This window comes from Haliotis rufescens, unplaced genomic scaffold, assembly GCF_023055435.1.
Source record: "Haliotis rufescens isolate VD_foot unplaced genomic scaffold, xgHalRufe1.0.p SCAF_11, whole genome shotgun sequence".
In the NCBI taxonomy this organism is placed as follows: domain Eukaryota; kingdom Metazoa; phylum Mollusca; class Gastropoda; order Lepetellida; family Haliotidae; genus Haliotis; species Haliotis rufescens.
Window position 1 is genome coordinate 14,347,744 of NW_025963791.1, and position 24,554 is coordinate 14,372,297.

Sequence of the window (24,554 nt, forward strand, 5' to 3'; positions counted from 1 at the left end):
CCATGAACATGGTCCTTCCACAAGTCTTCAGCAACCCATGCTTGCCGTAAAAGGTGACTATGCTCGTTGTAAGAGATAACTAACGGGATCGAGTGGTCAGACTCTCTGACTTGGTTGATGCATGACATCGTATCCCAATTACGTGGATCGATGCTCATGATGTCAATCACTGGATTATCTGGTCCAGACTCGATTATTTACAGACCGCCATCATATAGCTGGAATATTGCTGAGTTTGGCATTAAACAACAAACAAACAAACAAACAAACACAACAAGTGGACAGACATAATGTTCAAGCGGAGCATACACATAAACTCACAGATCATAGAATTTCATCAATTTCATGAAAGAAAACAAAGACAAGTTTTCAGCGTTTTATGCATTAACAGAACAACCAAAGAATAAATAAATATGAATATTTAAAACCAATGATAATGAAACTAATTATGCAAACTTCATAAAAACTTCAAAGAGCACCACAGGCTACAGCTGAATGGCCAGTCGCTCATGCATGTTGATTGCGATGTAGTAGCTGTAACCAGACTGATTCAGTAAATAACTCAATCAGTGTTTCGAGCAACTTTTATAAATATTCAAGCATTATCACGACAGGGACACCAGAAATGGGCTTCACACCTTGTACCCAGGAATCAAACCCAGAATTTCGGCGTGACGAGTAGATGCTTTACCCACTATGCTACCACCATCGCACTCAGACTTTAAATTATCATGGTATTATGGTCGTTACAAAATCATGCATTATTTTGACTATTGGAATCTGAGTAAGAGTGAGTTTAATTTAACGCTGCTTTCAACAGTATTTCAGTTATATCGCGGCGTGTCAGCTTAATGTGGGAGGAAAGCCTGAAGTGATGCAGGTCTCAGATGTTTACCACATCGGTAAAACCCACGAGCATGGGTATGGTGCTGACAAACCTAGAAACATGATCTGGGCGAACTGGTATTTGAACCCACAATCATAGGTTTCTGGCATGCACTCTGCACAGCGATTTGTGGTGCCTCAGATGACTGGGTCACCGTGCCCTCAACATGAATCTGATAAAAAAAATAAAAAATAGTATGCCTATCAAACATCCCTCTCTATATATAAACATGTATTTATATACTGAACAAAAAAGTTAGTGATTATGAATATTTTTTTAAAGTGAAGACAGTGTGTACAGTATATAAAAATATTTAATGATCCATAACTTTGTTCAGGATATAGAGTCTATATATAGAAAGATGTTTGATAGTAAAAAGGCATACAGTTCCATTGTTTATATCGGAACTCAGATTCCTGTGACTGTACAGAACATCAGTTACTGTATTTGACGTAATAAGCGCCCGGGGCGCTCTCAAAATTAGAAATAGGGGGATCTTATAGAATATGATTTTGGTGAAAAAAGATTGTAAATTTCGTAGTTTATGCTGACAGCCTGAAATGATACAAAAGGAAAGTATGTGTGTATCATACACAACACATATATTTTCCAGAATTTAACTGCCCATAATTAAGGGTGCATATAACACACAAGTGCGTATTATACACGAATAAATAAGTCTTGTGTACATTGTTCAATCGTAAGGAGGTAATTGGTATTGTTCACTAGCCAGTATATTAGCAAATATCAGTGTGGGCGCTTATTACGTCGAATACCGTACTTTTGAATCATCAGAAACTTACATTATCTAATTCATGAAACAGACATATTAATAATTTAATAACTCACAGCTCATGAAATAAGCAAATAATTCATTCATCGGATTGCTAACAATTTCATTTATATGACAGCTTCTAGAACAGAAATACTTTCAGCGCCGATGTCTTGCAGACACAGAACTATGGAACACATTAGCTAATACCTCGTTGCTTGGGGACTGACCGTTTGAGGTCCTGGTGGGGTGGGGGTTATGTGGGATGTGAATATTTTTAACAAATATATACTGGTAACAAATAAATTTTCCTCCAGTTTTACTCAAAAATTGTTTCTTGGACATGCCCGGAAACAAAAATGTTTTGTTAAAAAATTTGTTCGATAGAGAAAACAATCACATGCCTCGAAACAGTGACTGAATAACTATTGTCTCTAAAAATCCAAGCATCCCACACCCACCCCAAAGAATATAAAACTGTCATTTCCTTGTCCAATACATTTCATCACAAAAAATCTGTAATCCAAGAATCAACAAGAAGATGTCGTCATCCACACGTCCCGCCAAGTTTACTATTGTCAATAAATAGTTTTGATTTCTTAGAGAATTTGATTGGCACCACGTCCTAACTAGCCTAATACAGTTGTGACGTGTCATGGAAAAACAAACAAAGGTTTGGCATTATAAAAAAAAAGTACCCAAATTGGAACATGCTGCCTTCGAAAAAATGCAAAGCATGAAATATGTCATAAATTCCAGAACTTCAGCAAATGCCTGATGTGCATACAAAGTTTCACAAATACACATGAAATGGTTTGTAAGTAATGCTTTTGAAACAAACCCTACTCTCACTTGAACAAACACCAAGAAAAAAAATGAAGCAAGGGACATAACTCTGCAATATACTCATTCTTAATGGCGTTTTTCAGACTTATTTTCATCATGATGCATTCAAAATGTCATCTAAAGTGGTTTCTGAAAAATTGGCCGTACTGTGCATCATGTTCAAAAGACAATCCAAATGCCATAACTTTTCAAAACATTAATTTTCAATTATGGTTTTCAAACTCTCATCAACATATTTATCCCTTATGATGTATGCAAACTGTCATCCTTCTTTCCATAGTGGTTTCCGAGCACCCACACATGCACGCACACTCATGCATGTCACTATATAAGTGCAATAATCTTTAACACAACATAAAACCCCATTTCACCTGGCACGCCACATAACATAATGATCCCACAACCAAACTACTGGAATACTGCAAAAGGCGGTAAACTGTCTCACTCACTCACTCACTCGAGGAAACGTGATGCTGCTCTCAATGTATCCTGATTACCCACTGTATATCATACATCTCCATTCTAAAAATAGAAATAGTTGGACTCATTCATTATTCTAATGAACTGATGCAAGGCTAAAATATCAGTCCAATCGACTAGAGCCCCTGTGCAAGAGAAATTCTGTGTAAAATTACTTATGACGAAGTTCTGCTTACACATGGGTCTGGACTATTTATCTGAATACTATGGAGAAGTATAATTTATTGGATGATCAAGGATGCTATCAATTTAGCTAACGGAGCAACCATTTGATTTTCGGGGGGGATTTTGATATCAGTATATTTTCTTAAATCTGTAGAAGCTCAGTTATTTTTTCCAACATAAACAGGTGTTCAATTCTACTTTTTTTTAATAAGTATAAATAACGAACTGTGTACTTTGGACTCTTTAATAGGGTCTGCAAGAAAAGGCCACATGATTTTTTTTCCCTACTGTACAAGGCATATATGTAAAACAAATTAAGTATAATGATTATTTTTTTTATAAACACTGGGCCCCCTGAAAATGAAATGATTGCTCCCTTAAAGTGAGATATGACTTGAGGAAGGAATCAAATGATATGTATTCTCTGATTAAACTGGCAAATCTATTATTCCACTGAATTCAATTATGCAATTGTACCAATAAAGCAACAGTGTATATCCTATATAAATAAATGCATTGTCTTCATATACCATAAAATGACCACAAAAATAACAATGTGTAAAGCTCTATACTGAAACAATAAAGTGGTCTCCTTCATCATGTAAGATAAATGGCGCCCTCATGATGAGGTCAGAGACGAGGTCGGCGATGAGATGGCATCAGAAGCACTGATCCTGCAATCGTATGACTAGGAAGGCATTTGCTGCAAACCTCCAGTACACAAACGCGGCAAGTATAAGTGTGTGCCAGCATTGGTGACTTGAACCTACGTAGTCCAGGTGACCTGCAACAGAAAACAGCAGCTCACACAGTGTAGGCACAGATCAGCAAGCAGCAAGACTTCATGGAGGTCCATCTATTGATCGCTTCTGGAGGTGTAATATGGTAGGGTCGCGATACGATTTTGTTTGTTTGTTGTTTTACGCCGCACTCAGCAGTATTCCAGCTATATGACGACGGTCTGTAAATAATCAAATCTGGACCAGACAATCCAGTGATTGACATCATGAGCATCGATCCACGCAATTGGGATCAATGACATGCATCAACCAAGTCAGCGAGCCCGACCACCCGATCCCATTAGTCGCCTTTTACGACAAGCATAGTTGCCTTTTACGGCAACCTGAAGACCTATTCTACCCCAGATCTTCACGTCGCGATACGATACATATCCTGATAGTCTGGGTGTGATTTGTATCACCATACAGTACTTGTATTTCATAAGTTGATATTCTTTCTTTTTGCAGAGTGAGGTGACGTGAAATTGGGTTTAACGTCGCATCCAAGATTATTGCACTTATACAGCGACGTGCATGCACATGTGTGTGGCTGCTTGTACGAGTCCGGATTGATGCCAATTTATAGTGCTAGCTCACTGAGATATCATGCAGCAGCTTAACCATTCAGACACAGTATACAGACTCCGAGCCACAAGTCCTTGTTCTAGCCCCTTTATGTCGAGCGCCAGACAGGGTAACAACAAGTACCATCTTTTAACGTCTTTAGGTATGACGCAGCCGGGAACCGAACACAAGACCTTCCACTCTCCAGGCGGACGCTCTACCACTAGACCACGGAGGCTGTCCTTTTTGCAGGTGAATCAGGACTGTGAAAAATTTCAGATGTGGAAGATTGGATATTGTAGGGCAGAAACATACAGACTAGAGGGCACTGTGAATGTAATGCTATTTATAGCTAACCGGGAATTACTAGAGAATCTGCGCAAGCTGGTTTTCTGAACAGTTTTGTTAAGCATTTTAACTCTGTTATTATTCACATGTTTCTACACCAATATAACTTGTAATATATAATATTGTAAAACAATGTATTGTAATGTGGCCACAATACAATACTGTATCACCGTACCGTGACACCACTAATCCCTTCAACTGACCAGCATTGAAACTTATTACACTTGCTTCTTCCAAACCTGTGAATAATGTTATCTAAATCATGACAGAAACGGAACTGTACAAAGCACCTCCCTGACATGACCTCCTGCCGTGATGTCACTGGATGTCATCAGTTTAATCTTGTTGTCTAGATACCCATGTCACTCGGCATGCTCCTATGGTCAGTTCTATTTAATGTTGTTTGTTTGTTATAATCCAGATACATGATGGTGGTCTGTAAGTCTGGACCAGACAATCAAGGGATTCACATCATAAGCACTGATCTACACAATTGGGATATGACCACGTCAGCGAGCCTGACCACCTTATCCCATTAGTCGACAATTCTTACCATGATCTTTCTATTTAATGATGATGCGTATGCACAATTTGATCTTCTTCATTGTTCCCTACCAACAGTAAGATCGACCTCAGAAATTTGCCAACCTCAGAAAATCACTGCAATTTGCTGTGAAGAATGACATCCCTTAGGCATTTACAGCTATTTCTTAGTTTTGTCTGCAGTATTTATACGTATTCCTTAGTTTTGTCTGAAGTATTTACATGTGCTCCTCAATTTTGTCTGCAGTTTCTACATGTGCTCCTCAATTTAGTCTACAGTATTTACATGTGCTCTTTAATTGTCTGCGCTATTTACATGCGCTCTTTAGTTTTGTCTGCAGTATTTACATGTGCTCTTTAGTTTTGTCTGCACTATATACATGTATTCCTTAGTTATTTCTGCAGTTTCTACATGTGCTCCTTCATTTTGTCTGCAGTATTTACATGTGCTCCTTAGTTTTGTCCGAAATATTCACATATGCTCCTCAATTTTGTCAGCAGTATTTACATGTGCTCCTTAGTTTGGTCTGCTGTATTTACATGTGCTCCTCAATTTTGTCTAAAATATTTACACTGGATTGTCTGGTCCAGACTTGATTATTTACAGAACACCGTCTTATAGCTGGAATATTGCTGAGTGCGGCGTTAAACAACAAACAAACAAACATGTGCTCCTTAGTTTTGTCTGCAGTATTTACATGGGCACCTTAGTTGTCTGCAGTATTTACATGTGCTCCTTAAGTTGTCTGCAGTATTTACATGTGTTCCTCCATTTGGTCTGCAGTAATTACATGTGCTCCCTACTTTGGTCTGCATATTTACATGTGCTCCTTACTTTCATCTGCAGTATTTACATGTGTTCCTCCATTTTGTCTGCAGTATTTACATGTGCTCCTTACTTTCGTCTGCATTTTTTACATGTGTTCCTCCATTTTGTCTGCAGTATTAACATGTGTTCCTCCATTTTGTCTGCAGTATTTACATGTGCTCCTTAGTTTTGTCTGCAGTATTTACATGTGCTTCTTAGTTTTGTCTGCAGTATTTACATTTGCTCCTCCATTTTGTCTGCAGTATTTACATGTGCTCCTTAATTTCATCTGCAGTATTTACATGTGTTCCTCCATTTTGTCTGCAGTATTTAAATGTGCTCCTTAATTTCGTCTGCAGTATTTACATGTGTTCCTCCATTTTGTCTGCAGTATTTACATGTGCTCCTTAGTTTTGTCTGCAGTATTTACATGTGCTTATTAGTTTTGTCTTCACTATTTACATGTGCTCCTTACTTTCGTCTGCAGTATTTACATGTGTTCCTCCATTTTGTCAGCAGTATTTACATGTTTTCCTTAGTTTTGTCTGAAGTATTCACATATGCTCCTTAGGTTTGTCTGCACTATTTACATGTGCTCCTTAGTTTTGTCTGCAGTATTTACATGTGCTTATTAGTTTTGTCTGCATATTTACATGTGCTCCTTACTTTCGTCTGCAGTATTTACATGTGCTCCTTATTTTTTTCTGCAGTATTTACATGTATTCCTCCATTGTGCCTGCACTATTTTCATGTGTTCCTCCATTTTGTCAGCAGTATTTACATGTTTTCCTTAGTTTTGTCTGAAGTATTCACATATGCTCCTTAGGTTTGTCTGCAGTATTTACATGTGCTCCTTAGTTGTCTTCACTATTTACATGTGCTCCTTAGTTTTGTCTGCAATATTTACATGTGCTCCTTAGTTTTGTCTGCAGTATTTACATGTTCTCAATAGTTTTGTCTGCAGTATTTACATGTGCTCCTCAATTTAGTCTACAGTATTTACACGTGCTCTTTAATTGTCTGCGCTATTTACATGCGCTCTTTAGTTTTGTCTGCAGTATTTACATGTGCTCCTTAGTTTTGTCTGCACTATTTACATGTATTCCTTAGTTATGTCTGCAGTATTTACATGTGCTCCTCCATTTTGTCTGCAGTATTTACATGTGCTCCTTAGTTTTGTCTGCAGTATTTACATGTGCTCCTTAGTTTTGTCTGCACTATTTACATGTATTCCTTAGTTATGTCTGCAGTTTCTACATGTGCTCCTCCATTTTGTCTGCAGTATTTACATGTGCTGCTTAGTTTTGTCCGAAATATTCACATATGCTCCTCAATTTTGTCAGCAGTATTTACATGTCCTCCTTAGTTTGGTCTGCTGTATTTACATGTGCTCCTTAGTTTTGTCTGCACTATTTACATGTGTTCCTCCATTTTGTCAGCAGTATTTACATGTTTTCCTTAGTTTTGTCTGAAGTATTCACATATGCTCCTTAGGTTTGTCTGCAGTATTTACATGTGCTCCTCCATTTTGTCAGCAATATTTATATGTGCTCCTTAGTTTTGTCTGCAGTATTTACATATGCTCCTTAGTTTTGTCTGCAGTATTTACATGTGCTCCTTAGGTTTGCCTGCAGTATTTACATGTGTTCCTCCATTTTGTCAGCAGTATTTACATGTTTTCCTTAGTTTTGTCTGCAGTATTTACATATGCTCCTTAGTTTTGTCTGCAGTATTTACATGTGCTCCTTAGTTTTGTCAGCAGTATTTACATGTGCTCCTTAGTTTTGTCTGCAGTATTTACATGTGCTCCTTAGTTTTGTCAGCAGTATTTACATATGCTCCTTAGGTTTGCCTGCAGTATTTACATGTGTTCCTCCATTTTGTCAGCAGTATTTACATGTTTTCCTTAGTTTTGTCTGCAGTATTTACATATGCTCCTTAGTTTTGTCTGCACTATTTACATGTGCTTCTTAGTTTTGTCTGCAGTATTTACATGTGCTCCTAATACTTTTGTCTGCAGGTGAGCTAACAATTGCTATTTTATGTGGTAAGTGCTTCATTATTTTCCAGGTTGATATATATAAGAGTACATCTGACATGGGTACACGACTACACCATGTACTCATGCTATTGTATTTTCACAGGAAGTCACCTAGCTTCACAGACACCTTGGAAAGTCAATATAAACTCTGCCAAGTTCATTGGATGCATGGGTAATACAGGGATTCTTCCTCCCATATTGTGAGACTTTACAACATCCATGCCGTGCCCATGTTGGTGCTGCCTTGAGTAACAACACAGTTTTGCCTGCAGAAATCCATAACCTGGAGAATGACTTTCTTTATTCCGAGGAATTTACACATTCCAAGACAACTGCCTATACAGGCATGTCTTGTACACTCAGTAAGGTTAAGAGCCAAAACTGGAACATCTGGACACAGGCAGGTAGTACAAGCAGGTGGTGTCAGTTGGCAAAGTCATCGCTTCGGTGGTCTGGACAGTAATGTGGTAATCAGGATTGACTATCCTCAACTAGGTCAGACAATGACACAGCTCCAATGTTCACTCAGTTAAGCCCTCACTCTATGAAAGTTCATACTCCAATGAACTCACACAAAGTGAAAGTCAATTCTTAAATGATAAGTTAGGTATTAAACAATAAATTCTGAAATGTCATTTATTTTCATAGCAGCAATATTTTGCAGTATTAGCAGCAGACGGGACTGACATCATCAGCCTCAAGTCAACACTGATGAAACTGATACAAAACAAACCTATATTACAGTTCGTTTTCAGATTTTATTTTCAAATAAATCATTCCTATATTTGATGTAGTATATCATCTGTACCAAAATACATAATCAAAACAACAAGATATAACTTATATTTTAAAGCTCATAAATAATTATAAATGTTGGTACAACAAACAAAACAATCAAAAGATGTGTTTGCCTTAATTATGCAGCTTGCATGTATCTTTCTCCATATTCTGTCTGGCTGATGGGATCTGGTGGTCAAGCTCACTGACTTGGTTGTCATCTTATCCCAATCGACATTCATGATGTCAGCCACTGGAACGCCTGGTCCAGACTCGATCATTTACAGACCACCATCATATAGCTGGAATATTGCTGAGTATGGCGTCAAATAACAAACAAAAATGACTGACTGAGACACATATACACACATCACTGCCATAAGTATGGACAGTTCTGGGGTAGATGTACAAGCCGATTCCTATTTTTCAATGGAATTCTATCAAATTATGAGTTTGAAATATGAAGCCCACTGACACAACAGGGTCTTGCATAAACTAACTGACCCATGAAGATTCCGGGGTAGAATAGGTCTTCAGCAACCCATGCTTGCCGTAAAAGGCGACTATGCTTGTCGTAAAAAGCAATAACGGGATCGGGTGGTCAGGCTCGCTGACTTGGTTGATACATGTCATCGATCCCAAATGCGTGGATCGATGCTCATGATGTCAATCACTGGATTGTCTGGTCCAGACTTGATTATTTACAGACCGCCGTCATATAGCTAGAATATTGCTGAGTGCTGCATTAAACAACAGACAAACAAACAAACAAAACATACACTAACTTGAAAGTTAATGAATGAGTTTGTTTTAACAGTATTCCAGTCACATCACTGAGTGTCTGCTTGATGTGAGAGGAGGACCGGAAGTGATGCAGATCTCAGATATTTACCACTTTGGTGAAACCTACGTGCACGAATATAGTGGTGACAAATCCAGAAACATAATTAGGGCACATCTCGGAATCAAATTTACGATCACAGGTTTCTGGCACACCCAAGGGACACAACTCTGAACAGCAAATTACAGCACTTCTGGCAAATGAGACATGCATGCCCTCAAAACGTAGATGCAAGTCAGTAAGCAAGTGGTGGCATTGCATTGTACATGGATCATACTAGGGATGAAACAGGCTCTACACTGGAGTACCTTGTGGCAGACCCTACAGACAACAGACAGAGACTTCTAACACTGAAATGATGACATAAGTCCTACACTGATCCAATCTCATTAACTACCGCTAAACAATATCTGAGGACATACCATTACGGGTCACGTCAGAACGAACTTTGACAGACCAATGAAATGACTGACAAGAAATTGACATCAGCCAATCAGAAGACAGCTTTCTCGAGCTTTATGACACTAGTTTCAAACTGGCGACTACGCTTCAAAACATATTTTGACGTATTCTCGATTAAAAAAAATTAAAACTGATAAAAAGAACATTCTGGAATGGCTTATAGATGAGCTAGATTGTATGGATATATTCATAAAACCCGTAGCTGCCGTTCTGAATACCCTCTGTTCAATATTTCGAGGTTGCATGAATAGAAAGCACATTCCCACTGTCACTTTCATGATCTGGTAAGCGACGCTCAGATTGGTTGGATGAAAGGTCGTTCTGACGTGACCCATAATGGGATGTCCTCAGATCTTTGTTTAGCGATAGCGAATACTAAGATATGATTTTAATGAGATTGACACTGACACAACTCAGGGGCCACTGATAATCAGTGTTGGTGGGGGAATGTTGTTTTCATGTCGTAAGAGATGTTCCAGCTATATTACTGTGGTTGGTAAATAACAGAGTTGAGGACAGGCAAACCAGAGGTTGACGGCATGAGCAACAATCCAGGCAATTGGTGCTGAAGATCATTGACCAAGTCCCACACCCCTGGCACCCACATAGGGCCTAGTCTGCCTCAGAATCCCCACAGAGTTGTAAGCCAGGGTGTATAAGTGTTTGTCGTGTAGGTAGGTGGCGGATGTCTGGGTGAGATGTGTTTGTCGTGTATCAGCTTATTACTAAACTTGAAATTAAAATATTTTTATAGCCACTACAAACTTTTGTAATATGTAATGCCAGTGCACCCACCAACTTTGAGAGGTATCAGGATTTTGTTTTAAATAAAAAAACTGTTCCCGAGAAATAGGGGTGTCTGGACATGTGTGAGGTCATGTGTGATGTCATGTTTGATGTCATGTGTGATGTCATGTGTGATGTCATGTGTGATGTCACATGTGATGTCATGTTTGATGTCATGTTTGATGTCATGTGTGATGTCACGTGTGATGTCACGTGTGATGTCCTGAAAAGAAGTAAAGAGAAAGAAGAATGTTTCGTAAAATTTACCCCCCCTCCTAAAGATGTACATTAAAAAATATTACCACAGATGCCTATGCATACAGTTCACCAAACATCCATGTCCCCACACAACTGCTCAAGACAGCAATTAACAGTTGAAGGCAGGTGATTAAATGGATTAAGTAATGACACCTGGTCCTCAATTTGCACCCTCAATTACAAATAGTGACACAGTGACTACTCTTTATCCTTCAAAGTGGATATAATCTGTCGATAAAATGCGACGACTAGATTGAGGCAACTCAGTAGAAATGCTTATTACAAACTACGGTTATTAGTGGTCCCTTTGAGTTCGTTTTAAAAGATACCTGCATCACTTCGTGCTTTCCTCCCACATTAAGCTGACACCGCGATAAAACTGGAATACTGTTAAAACCCAACTCACTCACTCACTCACTCGTATTAAAAGTAGTTTACTGTACATATATGGGTGAGTGAGTGAGTATGGCTTTATGCCGCTTTTAGCAATATTCCATTAATATCATGGCAGGGGAAACCAGAAATGGAGTACATATATGGAGCTATGATAAACATGATAATCACGGATGCTGTAAGATCTCACAGATATAGCTCCGATACACAACAAAGTCCCAGCCGGTCTCGTGCCAGTACAGAAAGGTACAGAGAATGAGAGTATGCCAGCACTGATGACTGGACCCAATGTAATCAAAGAAACCTGAAACAACAACAAGCACCTCTTAGTGCATTGTCTGGCTGGCAGAGTGGGGGGGGATGGAGTCAGTGGAGGGATGGTGTTCAACGCCACACTTGGCAACACTCAGCTATATCACAGTAGTCTATAGATAATCTGGGCCAATGAAACCAGTGGTCAACTGCATGAGCATCGATTCACACCATCAAATCTGGACTGCGAGTCTGATGGATATTATGCCACTTTCAGCAACATTCAAGCAACCAGAACACCAGTTTCACATTGTACTCATGTGGGAATTAAACCCATGCCTTTGGCGTGACGAGTGAACGCCTTAACCACAAGGCAACCCCTCTGCCCTCTAGGATTCTAATTCACAATCATAGGTTTCTGACACACTTAGGGAAGCAACTCTTCACAATGAACTGCAGCGCTTTAGACGACTAGGCCCCCCTTGCCTCCTCACCATGATAAAGTATCTCGAGACAGCGCCTTGTTACTCTACCTCTCTGACTGAACATACATACGGCTTGCACTGAAGCAATGGACTACACCTGTCAAACCTTACAACACAACAGATTCTGATAAACAGATAGCAGAAGACTTGGTGCTAGGTTGGGTGAGTGAGTGAGTTGGGTTTAAAGCTGCATTGATAGTTATTTGACCAAGGTGGAACCCACATCTACAGGTGTGGTGCTGACAAACCAAGGATCATAATCTCGGTAAATGGGATTTGACCCCTGATAAGCAGATCCTGGTACAGTTAAAAGACTTACAATCTGTATTTAATCATAAAAAACACACCTCTACATCTCTACATCAAGTTTAAGAAATAATAATGAGATCTTTCAAATGCTACTGCAAATTAATTGCTCATGTTCAGCTTAACTTTAGCCAAACAAACTGAGGCAAAACCATTATCATGTGTTACAGACACCATCAATAGCCCATCTTTCACACACATCCTAAACACTGCATGCATTTCTCCTTCTATCACCTTGATCTATACACAGTTATATCACATTGACAGCTAGTCATAAAATCTACCGAACATACAACCAAATATCCTAAAAATATTTCACACTTATATAAAACACAATATAACAAAAACATATAAAACAGGACGGTTATAATGATAAAACAATTATGCAAAATTGGGTCGTCTTTCCCTGATAATTGTGTAAAAAACAACTGTAAAAGTGTATATGCCCTTATTATTCATGTAACTAGCTGATGATAATGTTATGCAGCTGTCTGTATCAAGCAAGGGGATTGGTTGGATTCCTGAAGGTCAAGGTTCAAGGGTTCAAGGTGAAGGTCAGACTGAGCATTCATGTGTTGTCCTATACAGCAGTATGTCCTGGCCTGAGTGATGCCACCACAGATATGCACACACTACAATGCAATGCCACCACTGGTGACTTGAACCAAGGAAATCAAATATACCTGAAATAAACAAGAAAATGCTTGATAAGCAGCCGGGTCAAGCATACAGAGGTGATGAGGTGGGAGGTCAACATGCAGATTGTATCGGGATAATTTGAATATGGACTCACCTCAGGCCTTCTAGGCTTTATGGTAGGATTGACTTACTACTTCAACACTTTCAGTCAGGTGAGCTAATTATATGGTGAGCTAATTATATGGTGCTTCACAAACATAGTTACATGTCTCTTTTGACCCCCCAAGCAAATTGATTAGCAAAATATCTGTGTCGCTTTGAAGTACAAGATGGATACAATGATACAATGATTGATTAAAAATAAGACTTGCAAACAAGGTTGACTTTTTTATACAATGATTGACTTATGATAAGACTTGAGTACAAGATTGACTTTGATGTCACAATGCTTGACCTATGATATACTTGGAGTACAAGATTGACTTTGTTAATACAATGATTGACATATAACATTTAGGTACAAGATTGACTTTGATGATATAATGCTTGACCTACGATATACTTTGAGTACAAGATTGACCTTTTTAATACAATGATTGACATATGATAACATTTAGGTACAAGATTGACTTTGATGATATAATGCTTGACCTATGATATACTTTGAGTACAAGATTGACTTTTTTAATACAATGATTGATGTATGATAACATTTAGGTACAAGATTGACTTTGATGATATAATGCTTGACCTATGAGTTACTTGGTGTACAAGATTGACCTTTTTTATACAATGGTTGACTTATGATTGACCAGGAGTACAAGATTGACTTGGGAGATACAACACTTACTGCTTTATAGATCTGGAGTACAAGTTGCATTTGTTGATACATTACTTGGCTTCTGACAGAGACTGACATGGTAACTGATGAAACATTTTACTGATATGCAAACTCAAATCCATTAATCCAGTTCAGTTTGGCAAACAGACAAAACACAGGCACCTAATCCCTGGGCCTGTCGTGCAGTGCTTGGTGGGGAGGGATCACAGCATAGATACACTGTCGATGCCTACATCAATGCCCTTCACCAGGTAAAACGGAGACTAAAGACTCTTACCTGGAAACACTCTTTCTGGAAACTTTGATAGGAAGAAGAAGAACGCTGTTGCTCCCAACACATACATGGTGATGACCTTGGGTACGAAGAGCTGAAACAATGACATCTTCATGAACAACCTGGTTTGTTACAGACTTGTCTCCATGTGGTCACCATTGCTCACAGGACTATATGTCATTGTGGTATCGGCTATCACTCTGGATGTCAGATATAATAACAAACTTCACAACTCTCAGTCTGTTGTGTACAAAGGAACTGTGCTCCATGACCTAGAGCCTATTTCTAGCCTATTTCTAGCCTATTTGTAGACTAGCTGTTCTAATTAGAGCTATGTGTCAAACTGATGAGTCACTGTCTCAATGACATTAGGGTATTCATTAAATGTTAGGCTGATGAGCATCTTAAGATTTTGCTTTTCAGCCAAATAGAGTATTGTACCTAAAGCCATCCATCTTCCCAAGGCAAAAGCGTCCACTAGCCTTTTTATCAAAGTCTTGTTTCCATCCTTGCCACATCAAGCCCACTTTCCTGTGCTAAATATGATTTGACTATCACACATATCGATAGTCCAATCGGAGAACGTTTCACAAAATTAACATCCACGCCTGGTACACCCTCGTATAAAAGTGATTTACCACTGCCTGTCTTTGTTGACAAGAATATGTCTTTTTCATCTTTAGGTGCGGTCTGGAAGCCTAGTGGTTAAAGCGTTCACTTGTCACGCCGAAGACCCGGGTTCGATTCCCAACATGGGTACAATGTGTGAAGCCCATTTCTGGTGTACCCCGCCGTGATATTGCTTGAATATTACTAAAAGTGGCATAAAACCATACTCACTTTTCATCTTTTAATCACCCCAACGATTGCCTATATTTTTGTGTCAGGGATGAAATCATTGTTGTTATCTTATCAACTAGGTCGTCGCCTATGGAAGTCGCCATCTTTGTGAAGCTATACGAGATAAGAACAGCGATATGATTGGACATCACGTTTTCATTACAAGGGGTACAACTAGTGGTGGTCAGAGGTGGCGCCAGGGAGGAGTCAAGAAAAGTGGCCTTGAAGTGGCAAGGGTGGAAACTAGACTTTGATATAGGTTAGTGGATAGCTGAACTATTTGCTAGAACTGTCAATTTGCCTTAGTCTAGTCCCAATTTATCGCCTAACACATCAATATTCCAGATACATGACCGTCCTGTAAATAATTAAATCTTGACCAAACCAGTGATCGATACTATTAACACAGATCCATACTGGCGAGGTACGATGACACAAAATCAACCGAGTCACTGATTCTGAACACCTGATCAAGACCAAGTTTAATAAAAGGTCGGGCGTTATATGATTGCCTGTCAGCTTGATGTTATCTGACCTCGTCACTGACCTGAACGACCTTTGCACCGAGGCCGCCACTGAGGTAGACCCAGTGCACCGTGGGGATGACTCCGTACGCGGCGAGACAGAAGTAGATGGCCATGCGGGGATAGAACCAGGCGTGGGAGAAGTAGCGAGGATGGAGCTGAACACAGATGGTGCCCACTGCCAGCAGCGTGATTATGATCAGATAAATATCCCGCCATATCTGAAAACACAACATATGTCAAACCTTTAGTGTTCCAGTGTGCCTATTTCAGCCCTATGTCATGATACTGTGACTGTCTAGAGATGCATAATTCAAAATTTTCCAGTTTTTATTTGATAGGTTAAAGCCTACTGGTGGTTAATTGCAGATTGGACCCAAAGGTTAGGGTTTTTAAAACTGATATCTAAACATATTCAAAATCTTAATTCTGAGTTCTGTTTAGAGGTTGATATATAACTAAAATCTAAACCAGTTAAAAAATATATTCAAAATTCTGTTCCTTTTATCATGTTTGCTTTTTTTCTGAACAAAAATTCACACAAAATCAAAATATAAAATTTGAGTCATTCTAAGCAATATTGTGTTCAGACAATTTATGGTAAAATGTATTGTTATTGCAATTCCACATTAGCAGTTTGAAAGGGATAGAACAATTGAGGTGTGACAGAAAATACAGATTCAATTTCCCTGGTCTGGCTTGACAGGTAGATTGTTGTGAAGACAAGATTGATCAACCAATAAAGACATATGGTACATATCATAGTAACTATTATCAATTGCCAGTTATCACAGAACCGATATGATCAGCTACATGAGCCTCTCTACTTGCTACGGGTGTGTATCTACACAGTATCATGTTATCTACCTACTGAATACGGTGACCTGTTGTCACTCATGCACTGTCCCTGTCAATCTACTCTAGTCACCTATATACTCAGTCTATTCATAAACACTCAACAAACATGTCAACACTCTACAAGCATCCCATCTCTCTCTATGTACGTTCATCAACACTCTACAAGCGTCCCATCTATGTCTATGTGCGTTCATCAGCACTCTAAATGCGTTCATCAACACTCTACATGCGTTCATCAACCCTCTACAAGCGTCTCAATCTATCTCTAAATACGTTCATCAGCACTCTAAATGTGTTCATCAACCCTCTACATACGTTCATCAATCCTCTACAAGCGTCTCAATCTATCTCTAAATGCGTTCATCAATCCTCTACAAGCGTCTCAATCTATCTCTAAATGTGTTCATCAACCCTCTACAAGTGTCTCAATCTATCTCTAAATGCGTTCATCAACCCTCTACAAGTGTCTCAATCTATCTCTAAATAAGTTCATAAGCACTCTAAATGTGTTCATCAACCCTCTACAAGTGTCTCAATCTATCTCTAAATGCGTTCATCAACCCTCTACAAGCATCTCAATCGATCTCTTAATGTGTTCATAAGCACTCTAAATGTGTTCATCAACCCTCTACAAGCGTCTCAATCTATCTCTAAATGCGTTCATCAGTACTCTAAATGTGTTCATCAACGCTCTACATACGTTCATCAACCCTCTACAAGCGTCTCAATCTATCTCTAAATGCGTTCATCAACCCTCTACAAGCGTCTCAATCTATCACTAAATGCGTTCATCAACCCTCTACAAGCGTCTCAATCTATCTCTAAATACGTTCATAAGCACTCTAAATGTGTTCATCAACCCTCTACAACTGTCTCAATCTATCTCTAAATGCGTTCATCAACCCTCTACAAGCATCTCAATCTATCTCTAAATGCGTTCATCAACCCTCTACAAGCGTCTCAATCTATCTCTTAATGCGTTCATAAGCACTCTAAATGCGTTCATCAACCATCTACAAGCACTCACTTCACCTGACCAACTGACCCAGGCCACAGGTTGATCAGTAACTAGGTAGACACAGTCTGATAACTCCTATGTACAGCACTCAGTGGGGCTTACTTACAGACAAACAATAGAATGCATAATGTACAGCAGGAAGATAACAGCCGATAATGCCCACTGATATCCCCGTCAGATCGACCGCCAACCACCGCTTGCTGGCCCGGGCGGAGTGGCAGTAGAACACATGGAAGCCCGTCGAACACAGCATGCAGAACTACAACACAAGACATATGGTTATGTTAGATTTAAAATCAAAATTAAGTCATCAACTGTTCTGATAATAACATTGTCTCAACATAACTGTGTGCACAGGTGGCCAGTTGTCTGGAAGCCCTGCAGAGTTGTGCCCCTTGGACATGCCAGAATCCTGTGACGCTGTGTTAGAATCCCAGATTTGATTGTCAGCACCTGACGTGGGTTTCACCAAAGTTGCAAACGTCTAAGTCCTGCATCACTTTGGGCTTTCCTCCCACATCAAGCTGACACGCCATGACTGAAATACTGCACTAAATTCTACCATGTCATATTCAATTCTGATTGGTCAATAAAAATTTCAAATCATAACAACCATCTCTGATTGAAATAGCTCATTGGACGACTGCCTCTCCACGGAAGCTAATATTGATACAAAAGTACTTCTTCTCAATGTCTTTAGATAGGTATTGTGAAAAATACACATGCAGCTTACAACATACAGAGGTGCATGTTACAACTGTTACTTATCAGAGTGAGTGAGTGAGGTTTTATGCCGCTTTTAGCAATATTTCAGCAACATCATCGCTGGGGGCACAAGAAATGGGCTTCACAAATTGTACCCATGTGGGGAATCGAACCCAGTTCTTTGGCGTGACAAGCGAACGCTTTAACCACTAGGCTACCCGACCGCCCCCTTTGTTACCAAGTTTGTGTGGCAATACCATTTTGGGCAGGAAAGGCGCTAGAAATTGACAAAGAGGGTATATTTCGTTAGTCGCCTCTTATGACAAGCATAGTCGCCTATCATGTATAAGAATGTACAAAGGCTCTTGTCAGTGTTTTCCAAATTCAGAACAACCCACATTTTAGTCCTGAGGTACTGGGGATCTTTTCTGACCATGACCCCCAATATGGCCAAGGGGTAATTGTCCTAGATGATAAACCACATTTGTCATTTTAAATTTGAATTATTTTCTTAACATTACCATGACTGAAGAAATTGATTCACAAAATGCATATGTTACACATATATATAGTATCTCAACATGGATTGGTATCTGTGACATTTGCCAGCAAGACGGTGTGAGCACCTGATAGCAGAGAAGGCCGACGGTGACGACGACATGGTCCGAGAGGGTGCCGCTGTAGGAGGGAATGACAATGATGTTGTCGTACAGCATCAGCAGCAGGAAGATGAAGAACCCAAGTAGATGTGACCAGATGTTGATGGTTTCATTGCTCCAGAGAAACAAGCTGGAAATAAAAAGGGATGCTTGCATTATTACAGAACAAACAGAAGGCACTTGCCCTCTCTCAAGTAGCAAACTACCTGGTGTTAATGATATCCAAGAACCTTGCATTATAGTGCCAAATAATGGTTAGTGAGTGAGTGAGTGAGTTTTATGCCGCTTTTAGCAATATCACAGCGGGGGACACCAGAAATGGGCTTCACACATTGAACCCATGTCAGGATTCGAACCCGGGTCGTCGGCGTGACAAGTGAATGCTTTAACCACAAGGCTACTCGACTGCTCCTCAAATAATGGTTAAAATTGCAATGGCACAATCAAAGTGTTCATGTTCCTTGAAAGGTGCACATGGAAATCACTACCTTGTGACAATGTTTTCTGTATGAAATCACTAACATACATACAAACATACGTAACACATGCCTAATACACAATATCATTCATAAAAACAATATTTGGGTATTTAGAAATGAAACGGGGTATTATTAATCTCAAAGAAATGGGGACAAATTTTCCAAATTACAACTTCTTACTATCATTTGAAATTATTATTCTAGTTGGTACAGGCTAATTCTAAAAGGCATGCCCTGTGCAATGCTGTGGCACACTTAATTATTCTTTTTTCATTTCTAACTGCCATCAGACAAATAAAAAATTCAGAAAAAGCAACAAAATAACAGCAGCGAAGTGAAAGTAAACTAACATCAGCATTTCTGGATATCCAGTTTATCTCGATATCTTGCCGCACTCAGCAATATTTCAGCTACCTAACCACAGCCTGTAAATAATTGAGGCTGGACCAGATCATCCAGTGATCATTATTGTGAGCAATAATCCATGCCATTGGGGTACAAAGACATACAATTCACCAAGTAACTGAACCTGACCCATTTGTTTGTGTAGGTTGCTGGGGACTTCTTGAAACCCCGAATTCCCTGGGGTAGGATTAATATTGTACATCAAAATACATCATCATGGGCACTTGAAGAATAATAGTGATGATGTACACAGGCTGATGGTTAGTAAGTTTTATTTATATTCCACATGGTTCAAAATAAGTGAATTGATAAATCCAAACAAAGCACATAATAAGCACATCACTGTTGATATCATGTTGACTTGGGCTGGGAATTGGACAAAAAAGGATATTGCAATATATTGCGATCTTTCAAATTCAGAGCTACAGATAAGCTGCATATTGGCATAAAAAACAACCCAAAACTATTCAAAACCCAATTACTTTCAATTAACTTGTGTACAGAAACGCATGCATTAAATGAAATGGAAAACTCAATTGTTTGAAAACAGCCGCGTAAATACCCAGTGAAGCAAACAACGGAGCTAATTTCCAAAACACAATTACAAGCTAATTTACTTTTCCGAGTCAAGCCTATATTTAGAATCGTTATATTACATCTAAAAATTTATTTCATTTTTTTTTAATCTCAAAATGTTTACTCATTTTGGGAAAAAAACAAATAGAGTGATAAACATGATAAATAGATGAGTGAAAAAATTTGGTTACCCAATAGAAAATGGAATAACCCAATTAAAATAGAAACCGTCAAGTAAAAATTGCTCAAAAAGTTATCTGGAGCTCTGAAATTGTATTATGATTTTATTGTGATATATTGGGAAGGCAGAAATTTGACAAGAGTCACAAGAAGCAGTTACCAAGTAGACATAGCTGATTGCTTATTAATGACAATTGGACAATTTACATTTACATCAAAAGAATTCTTTTCAAAGTTCAAATATATTCATGTTCTTGATGAGTTAATTAATTTATTGATTGAATATTTAAATAAATTTGTTTTGGATAAATGAAATATTCAAATATATGATGCATTTACATACAAAATAATATTTTCAAAATCATAATATATGCCATGTTTTATATGAATTAATTAACTTATTGATTGAATATTTAGATAAATTTTTTGGATGAATTAAATATTCAAATATATGATGCATTTACATAAAAAATAATATTTTAAAAATCATAATATATGCCATGTTTTAAATGAATTAATTAACTTATTGATAGAATATTTAGATTAATTTGTTTTTGATGAATGAAATATTCAAATATATAATATGTTTACATCAAACATAATCTTTTAAAATATATTCCATGTTATTTATTGATTGATTGAATATTTCTGAGAAACTTAGAAACCGTTACTAAGGAAAGAGCCTGTGCACATCCCTTACCAAAATGGCGGAAGGTGTCCGGTATACTGCATTCTTGCTGAAGTGTATTATTTGGTTGGAGAAAACAGATGCTTGATCATGTTGATTGGGCTTTGGGATCGGGAAATTGGTGATGAAATTGAATTTTGTTCGTGTTTCTGTGACCAAGATTTCCAGTTTTACTATTATCCCACTTTGAGTTTAAATGACGAAGTCAACACAATGAGTGGATGGTGCTGCCGCATGTAGGAGGCCAGATTTGTTGTCCCACCCATGTGGCGGATACTTGCATTGCATTTGCGGCAAAAAACGCAATGTATTCTTCAACTTTATCACTGCATATTTTAGGAAAAAAAACAACTCCAAATATCCAACTTCCCCCTCTTATTTGCAACTGTCTCGAACTCGTCTGCCATATTGTTTCCATAGAGACGATGCAAAGGGAAGTAATCACTGCCTAACATTTCTGGAGCATGGCCCGATGTTTCTTTTATTTTCTATTTTATGTAGTGATATTGTCTTGATCATTCGTATTATAAATTTCATGTCTACTGATGTTTTATTTCACTAACAAAAAAATAAGCACAAAATACTGATACATGAAAAACATATCGCGATAGCATCATTTGTAGTTCTGCATTGCAGTACACATATATATCGGTAATACCGGCCAGTACTAATGTTGACCCTGTCAGCTACTTCATACAATTATGAGAAAGAGTGAGTTGGGTTTAACGCCACTTTTAACAGTATTCGAGTTATATCGCGGTTTGTAAGCTTAATGTGGAGGGAAAGCCCAAAGTGATGCAGGTCTCAGACGTTTACCACTTCGGTGAAACCCACGAGCACGGGTATGGTGCTGATAAACCTAGAAACATAATTGGGGCGAACCGAGATTCGAACCCAGAATCATAGGTTTCTGGCGTGCCCAAGGGACGCAACTCTGCACAGCGAATCGCGGCGCCTTAGACGACTGGGCCACCCGTGTCCCCACAAAAGAGAGAGCGATAGGCAGAAATAAGAATTTATTTTTTAGGAATGTCATCATATATCAATGTATGCCTATTTTTTTAATGTGTATACTGTATCAGTACAATTTAAATATATCAATACTAAAGTAATATTCACTGTCACAGAAGTGTTTACTTTTATTTCAGATTTAATGACATGGTCAAGATTGACAGTGAGAATGCAGAAAATTCAATTTTAGACATTTAATGGATCACCTAATTCATATTTAGCATCAACTTGCAGGTCTACAAATGTAATTTGTATCTATACACGTACAGAATAACTAATTTTGTTATAGTCGACAGTTTGATACTCAACTTTGCATAAAAATGATGCCTATTCTAATTTTGCTGCCACATACCCAAATTTAAACACATTAAAGGCATGAAAAATCCTCTCATTTCATCTCACTCGAACCTTAGAAAGTTGCTTATCATTTAACAAAGACATAAGCAAGATAGGGAACAGAACGAAATCTTTTAAAGACAAAATCAATACTCATTTTAGATATACTGCAGTAGAGTTAAACAAACATTTTACTTTGATTTTAAAACCATTTTCCCACACAAAAGATGACTAAATTACCTTTTCAGACACAGACTTTTAAAGACAAAATCGATAATCATTTTAGATATACTGCAGTAGAGTTAAACAAACATTTTACTTTGATTTTAAAACCATTTTCCCACAACAAAGATGACTAAATTACCTTTTCAGACACAGACTGAATGGAAGAGATACTCTGTAACCTTCAACAACAAATGGATTCCCTTGAAGGAAGTCGGGTATTTCATTGTACTTGTACAGTGGGATGTCTTTGGGGCTGACATCACACAGGCCTGAGCTGCAAGTCTGGGGCATCCCCTGGTCGATCTCAATATCCAGGATGCTGTATGTATCCCTTCGATGAGAAGACGTGGACAGTCGGTTCTTGACTGTGTCTGAGCTTGATCGACCCATAGTCATTGTTCAATTGACAATCTTTTCATACAACTCCACCTAAGATCTCACACAAAACTTTCCATGGTACACTTGGGCTGACGATACCAATGACGATACACAGTAGTTCAAGTATATGGTTCAATGTGTTCAACACGGATCAAAGCTTGTTTCCTTTATCTTAAGCAGAGGTCATTGTCCGAGGAGCCGATCACATGCAAAATACACTTTGTTCCACGATAGCATATATATTGTATAAGAAACGACTAGACGTGACAGGAGTCGTTAAGAAAGCGCTATATCAGTGGAAATTGTAGCGTGAGTTGGGCAACTGCATTCTTCCAATCACGTGTGGAACCATCCCACGCGCCCAGCGGGTTAAATCTGTAGGTGCTGTTTCTCTTGTAGCATGTTCCGTGCTTCCATTATCGCCACTGCATGTCGTCTGCACATGTTCCCCGTCTCAGGCAGCGGTATAAGTGGGTTCACATGACAACTCGTAAACACTATTCTTTATAAACAAATCCCACTTCCGCTTATGAAGGAGAAGATATCGAGAGTTGTCCGCCCTTGTTTAGAAATATTACGTAACAATACTTGTTATCCACCATTGTGGGTTCAAACCCCACTTTTGTGTCCACGGAAGTGCTTATTTTTAGCAGTGTATTTTTGTGAATTAAATGAGACATTGTGTTTTATATTATCTTAATATCAAAGGTGTAGATGCTGTTAAAACAGAAAACAACCAATTACCATCTAGGTCTAGTCTGTCATACAGACCCTGATACAAATATATCCAATACAGCCCATGCAAGTCTGACAAGTCTAGATTACTGCAGTATCAGGATGTAGAGAGTCTCTGGGCTCCTTTTGTTTTATTTTTATTAAGATAATTTAACAACTGTTGTTGGGTTTTTTTTGTAAGATATGTTCATTTCAGAGACTAGATTTTATAGTCTAATCTAGGCCTAATCTAAGCTACCATTATTCCCTTGATTAAACGATGGGATGTTCATTTCTTTCAGACAGTCTTTACCCGAAGCGTTTAACATGATTTCAATGTTCGACCAATGGTTTGGTTTAATCCATCTCAAGGTAAAGTAGTTTAAAAGTTCTCCAAAGTGCTTCTGTTTAG

The 24,554-nt window shown here is 38.5% G+C and overlaps 1 protein-coding gene across 3 annotated transcripts; it reads right to left on the bottom strand.

The window, feature by feature from the left end:
- Positions 1–1,535: 1,535 nt before the first annotated feature.
- On the bottom strand, positions 1,536–23,967 carry LOC124110634 (progestin and adipoQ receptor family member 3-like). 3 transcript variants are annotated; one of them, XM_046469952.2, is made up of 6 exons: positions 23,190–23,967; positions 19,118–19,280; positions 17,893–18,045; positions 15,934–16,131; positions 14,550–14,640; positions 1,536–3,933 (listed from the first exon to the last, which is right to left on the bottom strand). In XM_046469952.2, the coding sequence occupies exons 1-6, from the start codon at positions 23,444–23,446 to the stop codon at positions 3,809–3,811; spliced, it is 987 nt and encodes a 328-aa protein (XP_046325908.1). In that variant the 5' UTR covers positions 23,447–23,967; the 3' UTR covers positions 1,536–3,808. The 3 variants fall into 3 exon arrangements, with proteins under 3 accessions (XP_046325908.1, XP_046325906.1, XP_046325907.1); XM_046469950.2 differs by lacking the exon at positions 1,536–3,933 and adding an exon at positions 11,796–12,053; XM_046469951.2 differs by lacking the exon at positions 1,536–3,933 and adding an exon at positions 11,915–13,475.
- Between the last annotated feature and the right edge of the window lie 587 nt (positions 23,968–24,554).

Coding starts and splice junctions, on each gene's coding strand:
- LOC124110634 (XM_046469950.2), bottom strand. CDS start 23,446: ATGACTATGGGTCGATCAAGCTCAGACACAGTCAAGAACCGACTGTCC. Junction 19,281..23,189: donor TTCAGTCTGTGTCTGAAAAG/GTAATTTAGTCA, acceptor TTTTATTTCCAG/CTTGTTTCTCTGGAGCAATG. Junction 12,054..14,549: donor TCCAGAAAGAGTGTTTCCAG/GTAAGAGTCTTT, acceptor TTGTTGTTTCAG/GTTTCTTTGATTACATTGGG.